The sequence below is a fragment of the Trachemys scripta genome, chromosome 8, assembly GCF_013100865.1.
Source record: "Trachemys scripta elegans isolate TJP31775 chromosome 8, CAS_Tse_1.0, whole genome shotgun sequence".
Classification (NCBI taxonomy): Eukaryota; Metazoa; Chordata; order Testudines; family Emydidae; genus Trachemys; species Trachemys scripta.
Window position 1 is genome coordinate 43,893,055 of NC_048305.1, and position 17,165 is coordinate 43,910,219.

At 42.0% G+C, this 17,165-nt stretch overlaps 1 protein-coding gene across 1 annotated transcript in view; it reads left to right on the top strand.

Annotated features, from left to right (window-relative positions):
• NOTCH2 (notch receptor 2) overlaps positions 1-17,165 on the top strand; it is a 144,686-nt gene that overhangs the window by 75,717 nt on the left and 51,804 nt on the right. Inside the window, exons 8-12 of the mRNA XM_034778983.1 lie at positions 826-1,036; positions 3,437-3,550; positions 7,482-7,715; positions 11,809-11,919; positions 13,836-14,028. Coding sequence (XP_034634874.1) covers positions 826-1,036; positions 3,437-3,550; positions 7,482-7,715; positions 11,809-11,919; positions 13,836-14,028 — 863 coding nt within the window. The remainder of the gene's footprint in view (positions 1-825; positions 1,037-3,436; positions 3,551-7,481; positions 7,716-11,808; positions 11,920-13,835; positions 14,029-17,165) is intronic.

Here is a 17,165-nt window from a genome sequence, read left to right on the forward strand (position 1 = left end):
AACAGTCTGTTGTGCCCTTTGTAGGGAGAAGAGAGGTGGTGCTGGAGAGGAACACTTACCAGGTGGGCAGACACACTGGAAGCGATTGACTTTATCCAGACATTCTCCATTATTAACACAGGGATTACTCTGGCATTCGTTAATCTCCAGTTCACAGTGCATACCTTTAAACCCTGGAAAGGATAACAAGGAATGGCAGAAAGGCTTTAGAAAGTGCCCAAGGTGTTGGCTACACCTTATTCCAGGACTGAAAATCAAAGCTAGATTTAACTGAAATAGAAATTCCAGTTTGTATTGACATTTTTGATATAAAGAGACCACATTTTAAAGGCATAAATTCAAGTGTTAAAGTGGAGTTTTCAACTTGAACATTATCAGAGGGGTAGCCATGTTGGTCTGTAGCCACAAAAAACAAGGAGTCTAGTGGCACCTTAAAGACTAACAGATGTATTTGGGCATAAGCTTTCGTGGGTAAAAACCCCACTTCTTCAGATGCATGGAGTGAAAATTACAGATGCAGGCATAAATATACTGACATGTAACTCCCTTCTCTTCATGTGTCAGTATATTTATGCCTGCATCTGAAATTTTCACTCCATGCATCTGAAGAAGTGGGGTTTTTACCCACGAAAACTTATGCCCAAATACATCTGTTAGTCTTTAAGGTGCCACTAGACTCCTTGTTTTTTGTGGCTACAGACCAACATGGCTACCCCTCTGATAATGTTCAAGTTGAAAACTCCACTTTAACACTTGAATTTATGCCTTTAAAATGTGGTCTCTTTATATCAAAAATGTCAATACAAACTGGAATTTCTATTTCAGTTAAATCTAGCTTTGATTTTCAGTCCTGGAATAAGGTGTAGCCAACACCTTGGGCACTTTCTAAAGCCTTTCTGCCATTCCTTGTTATCCTTTCCAGGGTTTAAAGGTATGCACTGTGAACTGGAGATTAACGAATGCCAGAGTAATCCCTGTGTTAATAATGGAGAATGTCTGGATAAAGTCAATCGCTTCCAGTGTGTCTGCCCACCTGGTAAGTGTTCCTCTCCAGCACCACCTCTCTTCTCCCTACAAAGGGCACAACAGACTGTTGGAGTGGAGCGAAAGCAAACCTGCTCAGGATGTGCCTTCCCTGCAGAGTGCTCATGCCCAAATTAGAATTCCTTTAAAGGAGAACAGAAATGATTAGCTGTAATACTTGCTAAATAAGTTTCATATGCAACTATCCTGATACAACATTAACACTGTGCGTTTTACTGGACAAATGTTAAGACTGAACACGTAGTTTTACATAGTGGCTGGCAGCTATGACTTCACTTGTTAAAGAATGTCATGGTGAATTACAGACCAATGTCTGTAGAAATTATTTTTAAATCTATTTTAATTTGAGACAGTTTTCATCCTCCACATAATTTTTTTTGGCTTCCTCAAGGTTTTAGGTGAGGGCCTTTCCTCAGCAACTCAACTTGGTTAAGTCGCTAGCACAGTGCAGGGAGCCAGCATTCTTCTCTGCAGAAAGGGGCTGCTGCTAATCCAAAGGACCAGCACCAGGTTCAAGGTCACCAGGTTAAGGTCCAAAATCTTGTAAGCCAACTGGGGGAAAAGTAAATGCTTTTTTTCCTGGGCCTGCCCAGGGAGATCTCTACTTTCCCTCAGTCCCTTCTCCCCAGAAGCAGTACTTGAGTCCTCTCTTCCCTTCTCCTGGCGCCAGGATGTCTGGCTCCATCACCATAACTGACACAATCCAGTATCTTGTTTATCAATAACAAAGTGTTGCAAGGTACAGGACATCTTGTCCTGTGCTGTACAGTGCATCCCATACTGCTGTGCTACCCTTAGCTATAATTGTGGGTAAGGGGATGCTTTAGTAATAGATGAATTATTTCTTCATGTGGAGTTCCTCACTTTGACTGCCCAAAGTCTCCTCTGTTTGTTGTTTTGTTTCAGTTTCCCAAGCATACCACTGTGGAAGGTCCTCCCTTTGCTTTTTTCTTGTTGCCCCATGCCAGCCCTATTCTGACATGTCTGCACCGCAAATGAAGATGTATTGCTTTGCAAGTGACAGTATGACTACAATACAGATAGGCAAGCCCATGCTTGCTTTAATCTAGCTAGGGTGGATAACAATAGCAGTGAAGATGTGGAGGCATTGCCTGTGGCATAGGCCAGCAACCCAAATACATACCCAGAATCTCAGGTGAGCTGAGACTGGGCCAGCTAACCTGTGTCAACATGTTCTCATTGCCTTTGTTACTTGTGCCAGTCAGATGAACACTGCAAGCATACCTTGACTTGCAGTGTGGCATACCCTGAGCATCACGGAGATTGTTCCTTCCCTTTTGACCTGGAGGATGGAAGCTACCTCTTGGCAGGGTGATTTGCTGGACCAGGAACCAACTAATCCAGGGAGGATGAGGGCTAGTGATGAAACCTGGTTTGGATCTACCACACTACATGTGGGCCGTTTTAAAGATTTGCTAAGAATTAATCCTGAGCAATACATCTGCCAAAGTCTGCCTACTCTTTGATGCAATTGACGCTGTGTTCAGAGGTTTAATGGGGAGAAAAGTGGTGGTACTCTAAAGCTCCACTCAAGTTCAAGCTTGTTCATTTCAAAATGAGATGCTTTAGAGATCATGTTTAGGCATTGAAGGATTTTATTTTTGTCCGTAAATGTAGGTAAACGTTGATTTCACGGACAAAAATATTTCCATTGATGATCAAAATTCACAGATAAGCAGCATTTTCCTATATTGCCTGAAAACTTCTTAGAATCTTATTTAAGGATATTTACTTTGTATATTTTGACATGTGATGTTTACAATGTTTTAATGTTTCTAAAGCTTTAGCTTTTTGACTCTCAATGTCTACTTTCACTAAATAATTATTGTCTGACACCCCCCACACAATTTCCTGCAACTTTGAAAATTTATATCCATAAAAATAGAAAAAATGCTTAAAAATGAACATCAATATTATCTGTTGAAATTATAAAAAAAATCGAATTCTTCCAAGCCTAATCATAATGATTGTCCCTTTTACCTTGAGTGATTTTAGGCAAGTAGCTAACATTGTTGACATTGAACGTGTCATTAGGATCCAGAGTTAACGATTCATTGCGGTTAATAAGAAGAGTTCACACTTCTCCAGAATCAGTTTCAGGCTGTCTGCAGGCTGTGGCAGGCAGCCAGTATCCATTTCTTTGTTAACATTCAACACTCTTCTTCTTAACCATAAAATCTAAAGATCAAACAAATGAGAGCTTAAATTATGGAGCCAAGATGGCAGTCACAAGGAGAAAAACTGGCTGGTTGAAAAGCTGCAAATTGGCCAGTTCAACACCTGAGCCTGTTTTGAGGAGCAGGAAGGGACAGGGGATGGATATTCCTACTCTGAATAGTTTCAGGATTCTCACTTTCCTCTTGCCTTTCAGGTTTCACTGGAGCAGTGTGCCAGATCGACATTGATGATTGCTCCAGCACACCTTGTCTAAATGGAGCCAAGTGCATTGATTATCCAAATGGCTACGAATGCCAGTGTGCCACAGGTTAGCCTCATCACATCTTCTCACATTCAGTGCAATGGCTATAGTCCCTTGAATAGAAACTAGTTTGTGCAGCCTATGTAGTGAGCAGAGGCAGGCAGCAAAGCACTGGGGCTGTGCTATCTCTGAAAGTCTTTTTTCCATGAATCTTTGCTGCCTACCTCTCTGCAGAAGAGGGCAGCACTGAGAATCTCTTAGGGACAGAAGCCCCATGGTTTGTGACACCAAAGGATTCACAGTTGCGTGGAAGGAAGTCTAGCTTCACTCTTTCAGTGTCATCGCTTTTCCCCTGCAAAGAGTCCCTATTTACTGGTGTTTTTCCATTCTGGGATTCCCCAGCATGCAATGCTTTCTTTGGGACTTCAGGATGGGCCCAAGTGAAAACTGGCAGCCTGAGACCAAGAGAGATGGGTAGAGCAATGCTAGACTGTATTGCTTCCTGCTTGTTTGCTTCCAAACTACTTAATATAACTGTGAGGAATGGGCTATGAGGATCTAAGTGCAATAAGTGTACATGGTGCCTTAAAAGTTGAACACCCAGCAAATGTGGTACACAGTTAGTGGCCACCTGCCAAAAAGTCTGATTTAAGTGATTTGCCCAGGGTCACATAGGAACTCAATGGCAGAGCCAAGGATAAAACAGAGCTGTCTAAGACCAGCCTTAACTCTTCAGCTCTGAGCAGAAACTGCTGGGTGAGGCTTAGTTTAGGACTGGGTCAATTAGACTCTTATTCTGGGGTGAGCCTGGCCACTTATTTCCATAGGTGTTGAACAAGTTGCCTACCCCATGCCTCAGTTTCCCACTTTGTAACATCTGATGGTATTAACCCACATCACCAGGGGCTCTTGAGGCTCCAGAAACTCTGTGGTATGAGAAAGAGGCAGGATTAGCCCCTGCACCTGCCACTGTCTCAGATAGGCATTCTTAGTCTGGATGGATTCATGTGAGATTTGTCTTATTGTCAGTGAATCCAGTCAAAGAGTCAAATTCTATTTAAAAAGTGGCTAAGGCAACATAAGTTGTTTAGCAGCAATAACTTACTCTGCTCTGTACAGAATCCAGAGAGAGAGACTTGCCCTGAGATGTCCTAAAAATACCAGAGAACGGAACCCCTAACTTTAGATCAGACTTAAATAAAACGTTCCTTCCTTTGTTTGGTCCTGATTTTATGTCGGGCAAGTCCTCTTCCCTAAAGAAGGGAAGTGGCAGAGGGTGCCAGGAATAGTCTAATAATGCTACACAGGGAATGAGTAGACACTAAGCTGTTTGGGGCAGGAGCCTTGTGTGTTTTTACAGCACCTAACACGTTGGCTCTATTAGACACAACAGAATTTACCAAAATGGCATTTGGCTTTATCGGGACAGGTTCACAATAGTTTCGGAAGAGGAAGACTATGCAAGAGACAGCAGAACAGTCCTCAAAGAGTGGAACAAATTATCAAGGGCTGTGGTAAATTTACCATCGCATGAAATCCTTATATCAAGACTAGCTGTTATTCTAAAAGACTTGCTCTAGTTCAACCACAAGTTACTGGACTTGATGTGGGAATTGGCTGGGTGAAATTGCATGGCTTGTTACATAGGAATTCAGGGCAAATGATCATGAAAAGTCATTCTGGCCTTAAGATCTATGAATCCAACACAAGCCGATGGCTGACTGGGAAGCATCTCTCTTTATTCTCTAGGAGAAATGGTTCTGCAACATATGATATGACAAGATATCACGCTGCAGACTATGCCATAGTTTTACTCCAAATTTTGTTCGGACATCAGTATCTCAAACGAAGACAGAATTGCTATAGAACAACCACTAGAAATAGGAGCTCTAGAGCTTGTGGTTCCTGGTAAAGAAAAAATCAGTTTTCTCTGTTTAATGAGTTTGAAAGAATATGCAGGAGGATGTGTCTTAGATACTATTCCTGTAAAATGAACCTGGCACACATAGATCTCGTCATCCCAGTAAGAGAATGATGTATCAGGTTCCTGAGACTAGACTGTATCACTGCCTCCATAAATCTCTCTTATTCCATCTTTTGACTGTATAAAGCATTTCTGTGAAAATTCTGGAAGTAGCATTTATTTTGTGTGTAATTCCAGGGATTAAGAAACCCTCTTCGAGACTCTAGTCAGAACATCATGAATGGACATAGTAGCAACTTTTAAACTGTGTGCCTCTACGATGGCATGAATTTTTAAAGCAACCTGATTCCTCTTAATAGCTAATTCCCCAGGGAATGCGGTAGATACAAGAGGGCAAGTTTCAGAAATATCAGAATGGAATGGCTCTAGGCCAGAGAAGAGGAGTTGTTACTACCAGGATTCTCCTTTGATTACTGATTGTGACAGAATAAATGTCACTAGGAAAAGGAAAAACCCAAACGCTTTCTGGACTTGGAAGCAGCTGTGGAAAGTCTGTGCCTAGCTCAAGCTAGGGCATGGTCCATCTGATTTTCACTCAGTGGGGTGGGGAGCCTTAGTTATTAATCTTTAGCAAAACCTGCTTGGAGGGGAGAGAGGGGTTTGCAGCCATATATAATACAGGGCTCCCTCACTCGAGAGGTGCCAGGAGGAGCGGCAATATGAGAAGGGTGAGCTGCTTAAGTGGTGCCAGGAAAATACAGCACCAAATCAGAGTGCTAACTAGATTGAGGACACACGAAAAGCAGGTGCTGATTTTGGGCACACAGGCTGGGGCCTGTTTCCCTACAGAGACTTTGGATTTCCCAGAAAAGGAAAAAAGATTTGGGGCACACTGAACATGGGCAGCTTTGAGGAAATGGGATTGAAAGCAACTGTGAATGGCCATGCAGTTGAAATACTAGTGTCTGTTTAAAGAACTGCTAGGTCTCTGGCTTCCTTTTTCCCTCCATTTCTGTGGTGGGGACACTGAGAGCGAGTGTCTTGCATGGAATCATATATTACAGATGGGGAAAAAAGATATTGTACCAGGACTCCTCTATTCTGTTCCCTGTGAAGGATCATCCCCAACTATGTTCTTCAAGGCTTTGTCTGATGTAACTCCAAATGTCTCAAGTTATAGGGCACCCACATTATAATAGTGCATTAACAGGGCCTGAAAAATGTACCTGGCAATTCCTAGACCTAGGACTAAATCGTTCTAAGCCAGGGTGAAAAATGCTTGTCCTGCTTCCTTCAGTTTAAAGGAATGGATCAGTGATGTATGACACTCTATAGTAATTAAGTTTAATAGCTGTAGTATTGTAATAATATTGTCAATCAACTTTCTAATTAATAAATTTAAATATGGAGAACTCTCTACTGCTGCCGAGGCACAGGAGGTGCATGTCTGCAGCCTTTAGCAGATAGCAGTGTATCACTTTACAGTTGGCTCATGGGTGGAGCGTTTAAAGGTTCTTGCCAGTCATGAGGACTAAAAGATTTTTTAACTAAAGCTTACCTTTTCTGCAGACCTCCAGGAAAGCTTCAGTGGGAAAGTCAATTTTTTCAAGGCCTGTGCATTAAAATTCCTTGTATTGACAAAAGTTAAGTCCTCTGGGCTGCTGGATAGTGGAAATATCTAGTATTATTACTAATAGTCTAATAAGGGAAGGGATTGTCTTCAGTTTGTTTCATATTGATGTCAATAAACAGTTCTGATAGTAATTTGAATATTTTCTTCCATAATTGCTCAGATTTGAATGCATTCCAGGTATCAGTCTCTGTTGCAAAGATTATCTATGTAGCTTTTTCTGTGGCACACTGTGCTTTGTGCACCATACAGGGTCTGTTGGCTTCTCTGGGTTTGGGAGATGGGTTACAGGTTAGGTGCCCAAACCGTTCTGTATATTCTGAATACCATTTTGCTGATTTGTTATGATGAACACTGTATTATTGTGTTTGATATTCAATGCAGAGGACATCATATAATATATCTCTAAGCCTCTTAATCATGCCTCTTCATTTTTCTCTTAGGTTTTACTGGCACTTTGTGTGAAGAGAATATCAACAACTGTGACCCTGACCCTTGCCACCATGGTGAATGCCAGGATGGAATTGATTCGTACACCTGTGTTTGCAGTTCTGGGTACATGGGTGCCATATGCAGTGAGCAGGTAGATGAATGCCAGAGTAACCCCTGCCTCAATGAAGGACGCTGCATTGACTTGGTGAATGGCTATCAGTGCAACTGTCTCCTGGGCACTTCAGGTACATAAAGCATAAGATGGCAGGGCAGACAAAAATCAAGACTTTAAAAAAAGTCACAATCTTACCAGAAATGATAATTTTTTATCTACATGTAGCTAATCATTTACTTCCCTTTTTATAATCTTAAATTTCTAAAGTGGGTCTTCTGTACTTTAGTTAGATAATTGTTAGCAGGAAGTATCAGTGTAAAATATGAAATTCTAAGAAATTTCCCACTTAAAATGCTCATCTGTGCTGCAAAGTGCAAGTCCAGGGCCTCATTAGCATCCTTACAGTGAGAACACAAACATAAAATTGATAAACAAATAGCACATGCTGTGTTTGCAATCAGCACCACCTTCTAATGGATTGAACATCTGAGCCAAGGAAGCTACAAGGCTTCGACTCATCTGTGCTCCTTAGTGGGTTTGAAGTCCATGGGACTTGTGCTCCTAAATGACTGAAGTAGTTTGGAAAATTCCACACTTGGGTGTCTAAATATAGGTTTAGGAGCCTAGCTATAATCTCATACTTTGGAAAAATTTGACCGGTATGTAAAAGAGCATTAACTTTGTTAATGTATGAAAAGTTAAACTCTTTGAAACAATTTTTATTTCAGTGTTAAGTGGCAGACTTCATGCCACTAAAGTTTGTAATAAAAAAAAGAAAAGAACTTCAGCAATGTAGTCCCATTGACTTCAATAGCATCATTCGTGAGAGTGACATTATATTACTGCCTAAGTGTTTGCAGGATCAGGGCCCTTTAATTCTCAATATTTTATTTTTTCCCTATAGCAATTTTCCCAAACAGAATACCCTTACTAATACTTAGATTAAAAATTATATTTATAATTGTTTATTTAGATTAAAATTTAATATTAACTTAAGTTGCAATAGTACAACTCTCAAATTAGCTTTACAAAGCATCAACCTGACTTGAGTGATTTAAATCACTCTATTTAAAAATTGCTTAAATTGCCTCAATTTTTAATTGTTCTGTCTTGTAAAATGTTATTCCATAAGAGCCATGTGTCAGAGCATGGCTAGTGTCCTAGTGTTCTTCTTTAAAGGACAAAACATTTATCAGAACCATTTTGGCTTGTGTCAAATAATATTGGCTTCTTTTTCAAATGAATATTGAAGTTAACAGACCCCAAAATAAAACACAATGCTTGGAAGCAGAAATATGGTGTGGCAAGCAACAAACCATATATCTTGTGTCATCCTTCTGACAGTAGTGCTTCAAGTAACATTCCACAACTGCCCCCTCTGCTCTGGCAGCAGACACCTCCCTGCAATCTGAATTGGGAGCCTAGCTATTGTTCTGGCCTGACTTCTTCTCTAGATCACCCCAGGCCTGCTTCAGCTTGGTTGCTCTCTGGAACCAAGCCTCACTTTTGAGCATTGTCCTAACCTTGCTTTGCTGTTCTTGGAAAGTATCTGAGTTGGGCCACCTAAGCAGTCCTGGCCTCATCCTGTGTGATCCTGCAAACTACTGGAACAGCCGTGTCTTTCTCTCTTGGGAGATGAACCTTCCCATCACTATCTCTCATGCTCCACACAGTCCCGACTGCGCTATCTAGCCCCAGTGCTCATGAACCAAATGAATCATCTGCTGGAGAATTGGTTGGTTTTATGAGGAGAGGAACAGAATGTGCAGGTTAAGCTTAGGACATGGTTACTACAAACAGAAAACGCCTTCCAGTTAGGAAACACATGCTTACCTTTAAGCTAATGAGTAGTCTCATTGACTTTAATCATATGTTTTAAATTATGGACATTGGTAAGTATTTGCAGGAGTGGGCCTAAATAAGCTTATTTTCTCAATATTATGCAGGTGCTAGACATAGTTGTTCTGATCTTCTCCTTGGAGAGATCCTCACCCATTATTTCAGCCCTCACTCTCTTCTTGCTGAAGCTGTCAGTGATACCAGCTTCATTCAGAAGATAAGCCTTATCACCTCCTGGCAGTTACTCTTGAGGCCTGAAGCAAGATTGTGGCCCAAGATTTACTGACTGTTTATGAGTCCCTCAGCTTTAGGGCTCCCAACTTGAGCCATTTTAAAGAAGACTGGTTTTCAGAAGTGCTGAACACTGACCCAATGAAAATCATAACCCTTTAAGGTGTCAAGTTGGGCACCCAAAGTTACTGGTCCCTTTTGAAAAACTTAACTTTTAGTGATTGTGGAATTAAGGAAAAAGTCTTATCGACTTAAGGACACACCAGACCTCAGTGCCCTGGTCTAGATACCTACCCAAGTGATTGTGCTTACTATTCCAATTGTAAATAGATTCTGCATGAGTTAGTGCACAGGTAATTCTGGGGGGGAGGAGAGGTCTTATGGCTATTTGGAACTGTGTTACTATTGTAGCCAAGACAATTTATCACTCTTTTCCTTCCGCATCCCGCTTCTGGAGAGCTCCTTCCTAGGACAGAACTATTACTAGGGCTGCACATGTGTCAGGGCATTTTTTTATCAAAAATCACAGAGCAGTCATGGTAAATTTAGTAAAAGTCATGGGTCTAGTCACTGCTGTGTGATTTTCAATTAAAAAATGCCCTGACAAATAAGGGGGCACTGGCCACCCATAGTAGCACTCTCTGCCCCAGCACCACATCCTAACCCTGTTCCGGTGAGCAGGGGGCAATTGGGGAGGCTGGAGAGCAAACTTGCCCCAGGCACAGGCAGCCGTGGTATCTGACCACTGGGGCTGGGCCCAGGGATTGATAGTGACCCCTTGACATGAGCCCAGGGGGTTGAGAGCGAGCCTATCCCGCACTCACCTCGGGCACAGGCAGCAGCAGCTCCTGTGTCTTGCAGGGCTGGACACATGGCATCACAATACCACTCAGCCAAGATTTGACCCAGCTCCCCCCCTATCCCTCTCTGTCCTGACAGAGGGGCAACAAGGCAAAATTTGAGTGAGTGGTGTTGCAACCCCGTGCGCCAGGTTGCAACACCCAGAGTGGGGAGCTGAACCCAGTCCCATGGGATACAGCAGCTGCTGCTGTGGTGTCAGTGCAGGGTGAGAGCACTCTCCAACACCCCATCCAGCCACCCCATGTCCAGGGCCTACAGTCTTCCTGCAGGATGTCATGGACAGAACAAGAAATCACAGTATCTAACTTTCTCCACTGTGACACACTGGCAGCCCTAACTATTACTTATTTGGATTGTAGTAGCTGCCAAAGCGTACTAGGCACTTCCCAAACTCGGAGGGAGAAAGTCATTTAGCCAGATGATTTACCATGGAATGAATGAAAACTCCATTATTAAACAAAACTAGTTGTTACACACTCAACTATGATCAACACAGCTGTATATATGAGTGGGCCAGGTGTATATGTGAACTTCACTGTGTTGATCACCAATTTTGCTGTGGAATGCAGAAATCTACACATACCAAAAGTAGTAAAGATTTCAGATCTTACTATGCTTGCAACACTAGATCAATAGTTAGACTCTGGAGATTCTAATCACCTTCCACTTGTTTCAAAAGTTTTTTGGTTTCCTTCAGCATCCTTTATTTTACAAGATTAAACTTTTTTGGTTGAGAGGTTGCTGTTTGTCATAAAATGTACACCATAACACATCCAAGATATTGCAGCATCAGACTTGATGCTGTTGAAAGCTTTACTTGCGCATTTAGTTATACCTACACTTTTCTCTCCACTGTTCTTGCTACAGTTTTTGCTGTAACAATACAAGTAGTGTGTGTTGTACTCTGTTTGCTTCATTTGGGTAGTATTCTCTCTTCCTCATCCTCAGAATTCAGGCAGTCCCTCTCAGACTGTACATAGGGAAAACAGCAAAAATATTTTTCTTGTTGTGTCCAAAATGGCTGATTCTTCTGCTGGAAGGATGATTAGATACAAGGAAACAAATTCTCCTGTTACTCACTGACTCTATTGACTTTAATGGAGTTGCACTACACTAACAGAAGAGGACTCGGAGCACCATGTGCTGATATCTAATCATACACATCCCCTTGTCATGCCTAAGCAGTTTGAGTACTGCAATTTGAACTTGGCTATTTTCAGGAAACTTATAGCGTTGTTTGTACGTTAGGGTTGGTCTGGTTTTAACTTGAATTTCATTACATTTATTTGCAGGAGTGAACTGTGAGAATAACTTGGATGACTGTGCAAGTAACCCTTGCATTCATGGAGTCTGTCTCGATGGCATTAATCGCTACGATTGTGTCTGCAAGCCTGGAGTTACAGGTACCATGTACTTTCATTTAACAGATATTGTCCTCAGCTTTGCCTTGAAGATAATCATCTCTCCCTTGGGAGGAGTTCTTTGTTCATTGATAGCAAGTGGCCTATTCAGTGTCTCAAGAAATAATTCGTATTCTTAATGAGTCTCAGTATCTCTTAATTTCAATGCACGTTCTGCCCATCAACTAAAGAAATGTCTTAGCTTGGTGCCATGAATTGTAATTCTTTTAGGGTTATTTAGTCCAATTCACATGACTCAGCTTCATAAGAAATAATGATCCAAAATCCCAATGGGTTTACTTACAGCTTCTTTATTGGAACAAGAAAGTTGTACATCATAGCAAGGGGTCTCTGTACAGAACTTGGAGAATTGGGCCAACTTGTATACAAATTAAATGTTTCCCTTTCCTTCTGCAAATATAAAGCATTCAGTTTTATAATGTGCACAAGTGCACAGCTACTATGGTACAAAAGTCACCATCAGCCAACCTACTGCTCCTTGGATGGAGTTTATTCATTGATTTAAATTGTTCTGTTTGTATTAAAATCATTTGTATCCTGCAGATGTGCTAATTGAAAGAAACAGTATTGGCCCATTGTGTTAGTGATCTGAACTAAATATCACACAGACCAGCCCCAATGTTTCCAATGTCTTATGCAATATTGTAGCTGGGTCAGTCCCACGATATTAGAGAGGCAAGGTGGGTGAGGTAACATCTTTTATTGGACCAGCTTCTGTTGGTGAGAGACAAGCTTTTGAGCTTACAAAGAGCACTTCTTCAGGTCCTGTGTCCTTTGTCTAAAAGGTCAAAACATGCTTTGCCTGCTGTGAGCCAGACTACATAATGAATTCATAAAATTAATGCACATGAGAGAACATGCTGAATGTCTTGTTATAACAATCCCTTAGCTAATATGTCACTATTGTTACTGAAAGATTCCAATCAGAACTGATCCAAAATCTCTTCTCAGAAATAGCCCCAAAGAGATAGTACTCATTTTATGCATTTCTATTGACTAATCTTTTAAAACTTCCACCTGAAGGAAGGAAATTCACTTTAAAAACACATGGAGGTATAACTAAGCCCAAATGGAACGAGGTATGTTCCTGACCACTCTTGCCTTTGGGCCTCCTCTAGCTTTGGGCGCCATGTTAGCCACCATTGACCTTCCTGCTTTTGTGCTGTTAAAATACTTCATCACACTTGTGAATCAGAATGTTCCAGTATTCAGGACCTGCAACTTCCTTCAGGTCAAGGGCTCGAGCTAGAGTGTGAAATAGATGATTCACTTTTTAAGGCCTGGAATATATATATATATTTTTTAAACTTATAGTAGTGCCCAATCTATGCCAGGTACTTTGCAGATTCACAGGAAGGAACAGACCCTTGAGGAACTTGCAGTCTAAGCATAGCTGGCAAGTAGGCAGAGGTTAGGGAAAATAAGAAGCAATATACTCTTGTATTTAAAATGCACAAGATCTAGATGCACTGTAGGCGTTATGGCAGGAATGGGTATTCAAGAGGTACTTAAATGTGGAAAGGATAGGTGCCTAGCTGATAAACCCAGGAAGGTTGCACCAGGTATACTACAATTACATAATTTTCAATTCTCCTAAAGAATGTATATAATTCTGTTCCCATTGCAATTCTGTTGTAGCTTTTTAACAGTTCCAGAAGGCTTATGAGATGTAGATGCTCTGCTCCTGATATGAACACCCCCATCTTTCAAAAACGTTGAATGCTTTAAACTCCCATAGGCTTAAATCTGAGTCAAAGCTGTCATACCTTCCAGGATCAGTCACTTTATGTTGACTTTGTATTGATGATGCGTCACTGAATCTTGATAAATGTTCCTGCATACATGCAGGGTAAACTTGTGTGTGAGAAATACTAATTAACAAGTAATATTCTTTTCAGGTCCAAGGTGTAATATTGATATTGATGAATGCATCTCCAGTCCCTGTCATAATGGTGGAACATGTGTAAATGAAATGAATGGATTTCGGTGTCTGTGTCCTGAAGGTTTCCATCAACCCAGCTGTCACTCGCAAGCTGATGAATGTCTTAGTAACCCTTGTGTACATGGAAACTGCACAAATGATGTCAGTGGGTGAGTTCTACCATTGTGTTAAGACCAGTTTCTAAACACTTCTTTCCAGTATTTTGTATGGAAAAGTCTGCATTGGGCCTTGACCACTGTTGAGTGTTTAGGAAGGCGCTGAAGCACATGGAGTGTTTCAGTGCTTGAAAGTAGTTGGTTTTGATGGGATTTCTTCCTTGCATCTGGAGTGCCATATGCTAAATGTGTCATTTGCAATGACCTTTTTGTTCCTGCTTGGTTCTCTCATTGTTTGATTGCCCATTGGGCTTATTGTTAATGAGCCGACCCAGCTACTCTAAACACCTTTGAATTACAGTTTTTCAATAAATGCCCTAAATATCATCTGCTGTGAAGATTCTGGTTCTCCCCAGTTTATTTCTTATTTAGACAACTATCCAAACTTGTTTATATTGCAGCTTATCATGGCCACTTTACAGTCCCCATGGGCTAGCTGCAGCTCATCCCAGGTAGTTTTCTGTGCTATTCTAACATAGGGCCTCTGCCTGGTCATACAATCTTACCCCTGCTGTTCTTTATAGATTGTTATGCCATGCTTATCATCATAGTATCTGAGCACCTTCTAGTAGCATTAAGTGTTGTGCCTCATATGTGCTTTGTTCTCTTATCTCTCCCCCCCGGAGAAAAATTGTGTGTGCAGAACAGTGCTTAGTTTTGGTAGGGTTTTAAATGTATATTTGGCTGTGTGTTTGGTATTAGAGAATACAGGTAAAGTGTGCCTCGCCCTTGGAGTGGTATGGGATGGTCCTTAGTTCCTCTAGGATTTCTTTCCAAACTCTTGGACTGTCCCTTGAGAAAGTTCTGCCTGGCACACACAAAAGCTTTACCTCTACTGTAAAGAGTTTCGTTGTGCCTGAGGAGTAGAGTTGTTGACCCCAGTTTACATCCACATCTTTAGGTCGTCTCGTCGATATTCTGGGTCTGGGCCCTTGTGCACCTTTAAGATCAGGACTGAGAACTGGATATTCTAGGGGAAGTCAGCATAGAGAGCACAGGACAGATCTGGTGGGCTTGCGGTATCCTATATTGTTGAGAGGCACTGCAGTGTTTTGTACTAGCTAGAGTTTCATAGGGGCTGAGAGCTTCATGCCCAAATATATCACATTGTTGTAGTCCAGCCAAGAGGTGGTGAAAGTATGTACAACAAGGGCCAGGTCATTATCCGCCAAGATACTTTTCCACTGAACGGCATTTGGCTGCTTTTCTCTGGTCAGGTCTGTCAGTGGGGTGGCAATTTGGCTGTAGTGTGGTACAAATTGTCGATAATACCCGGCCGAGCCCAAGAAGGATTGGACCTGCTTCTTTGACTTAGGTACAGGCCAATTTTGGGTAGCATTTACCTTAGCCTGTAGGGGGTTGATAGTACCTTGACCCACCTTGTGTCCAAGGTACATTACCCTATTTAGGCCTATTTGACACTTTTTGGCCTTTATGGTTAATCCTGCCTCCCTTATGTGCTGGAAGAGAGCTTGGAGGTGCCCCAGGTGTTCTCCCAGGAATCTGAGAATATAGCCACATCGTCAAGGTAGGCAACTGCAAATTCCCCAAATCCACCAGAAGGTTATCTACCAGTCTCTGGAAGGTGGTGGGTGCATTTCGCAGTCTGAAAGGGAGCACATTAAATTCATACAACCCTACATGGATGATGAAGGTTGACCTTTCCTTGACAAGGTCATCTAGCAGCACTTGCCAGTACCCCTTAGTTAAGTTTAAGGTGGAGATAAACTGGGCACATCCCAGTTTCTCCAATAAGCCTATCTGTGCACAGCCTTGGATAGTTTTCTGGGCGAGTTATGCCATTTAGCTTACGGTAGTCCACACAAAGGCGGATTTCTCCATCTGGTTTGGGAACCAGAACCACTGGAGAGGCCCATGCACTTTCAGAGGGGCAGATTACACCCATCTGTAACATATCCTTGATCTCCCTTTCTATTGCGGTTTTGGCTTGAGGAGCGATCCGGTAAGGTTGGGCTCTAATTGGGTGAGCATCACCTGTGTCAATGGAGTGGTACGCCCGTTCTGTCCATCCTGGGGTAGCTGAAAACATTGGTGCAAAGCTGGTGCACAGCTCCTGGATTTGCTGTCGCTGCTTATGCCCAAGGGGGATAAGGGTCATGGAAAGGCTCACCACTTCCACGCCACCATTGCTTTTTCCTTCATAGTAGACTCTTTCAGATCACTCAGCGTTGTCTCTCTCCTGGGCTGTAAACTGGAGAACCTTGATTTCTCTGGAATAAAAGGGCTTTAGAGAATTAACATGGTATACTTTAGGTTTTAGGGTAGGGTCTGGGAACGCTAGGAGGTAATTAACAGCTCCCAGGCACTCTTGGACCATAAATGGCTCCTACCACGATGCTTCCATCTTATTGGCCTGGAGCATTTTCAGGACCATAACTTGGTCACCTACTTTGAAGGAACACATTCTGGCATGTTTATCATACCAAGCCTTTTGCTTTTGTTGAGCATCCTGTAGGTTTTTTCGAGCAAGGGCTAGAGAGTCCTTGAGAGTGTTTTGCAGGTTCGTTACAAAGTCCAAAATGTTAGTTCCTGGAGAAGATGTAACCCCCTCCCATTGCTGCTTCACCAACTGTAATGGCTCCTTAACTTTGTGGCTATAAACGAGTTCAGAAGGTGAAAATCCCAAACTGGGATGTGGTACAGCCCTGTAGGCAAAAAGCAACTGCTGCAACACTAGGTCCCAATCATTGGAGTGTTCATTCATGAGTTCAGGCTGAATCCCCACTCTCTCACTCCGAGGGGGTGTGCAAGGATTCTAAAAATTAATACATGCCACTCCAGGCTTGTATTAAACCCCCAAGGTTACAGCTTTTCTCTGACCTTGGCTTGGTTAACGCTGCCACCACCCAAATGCAAAAAAAAAACCTTTGAATCCAGGAAGGAGCACTTGGGAATTCCTCCCTGTGGGGTACCCTTTCACACACCCCCTACAGGGAAGAGCTGAGAATGAAACAAAGGAAATTAGCTGTGGCTATCAGCTAATCAAACAACATGCACAAACCTTTTAGGACACCAAAAATCCAATACTGATCTTAAAAAAGGTAAATTTTATTAAAAAACAAAAAGGGAAAAAATACATCTGGAACTTAGGCTTTTTGCTAGATCTTAAA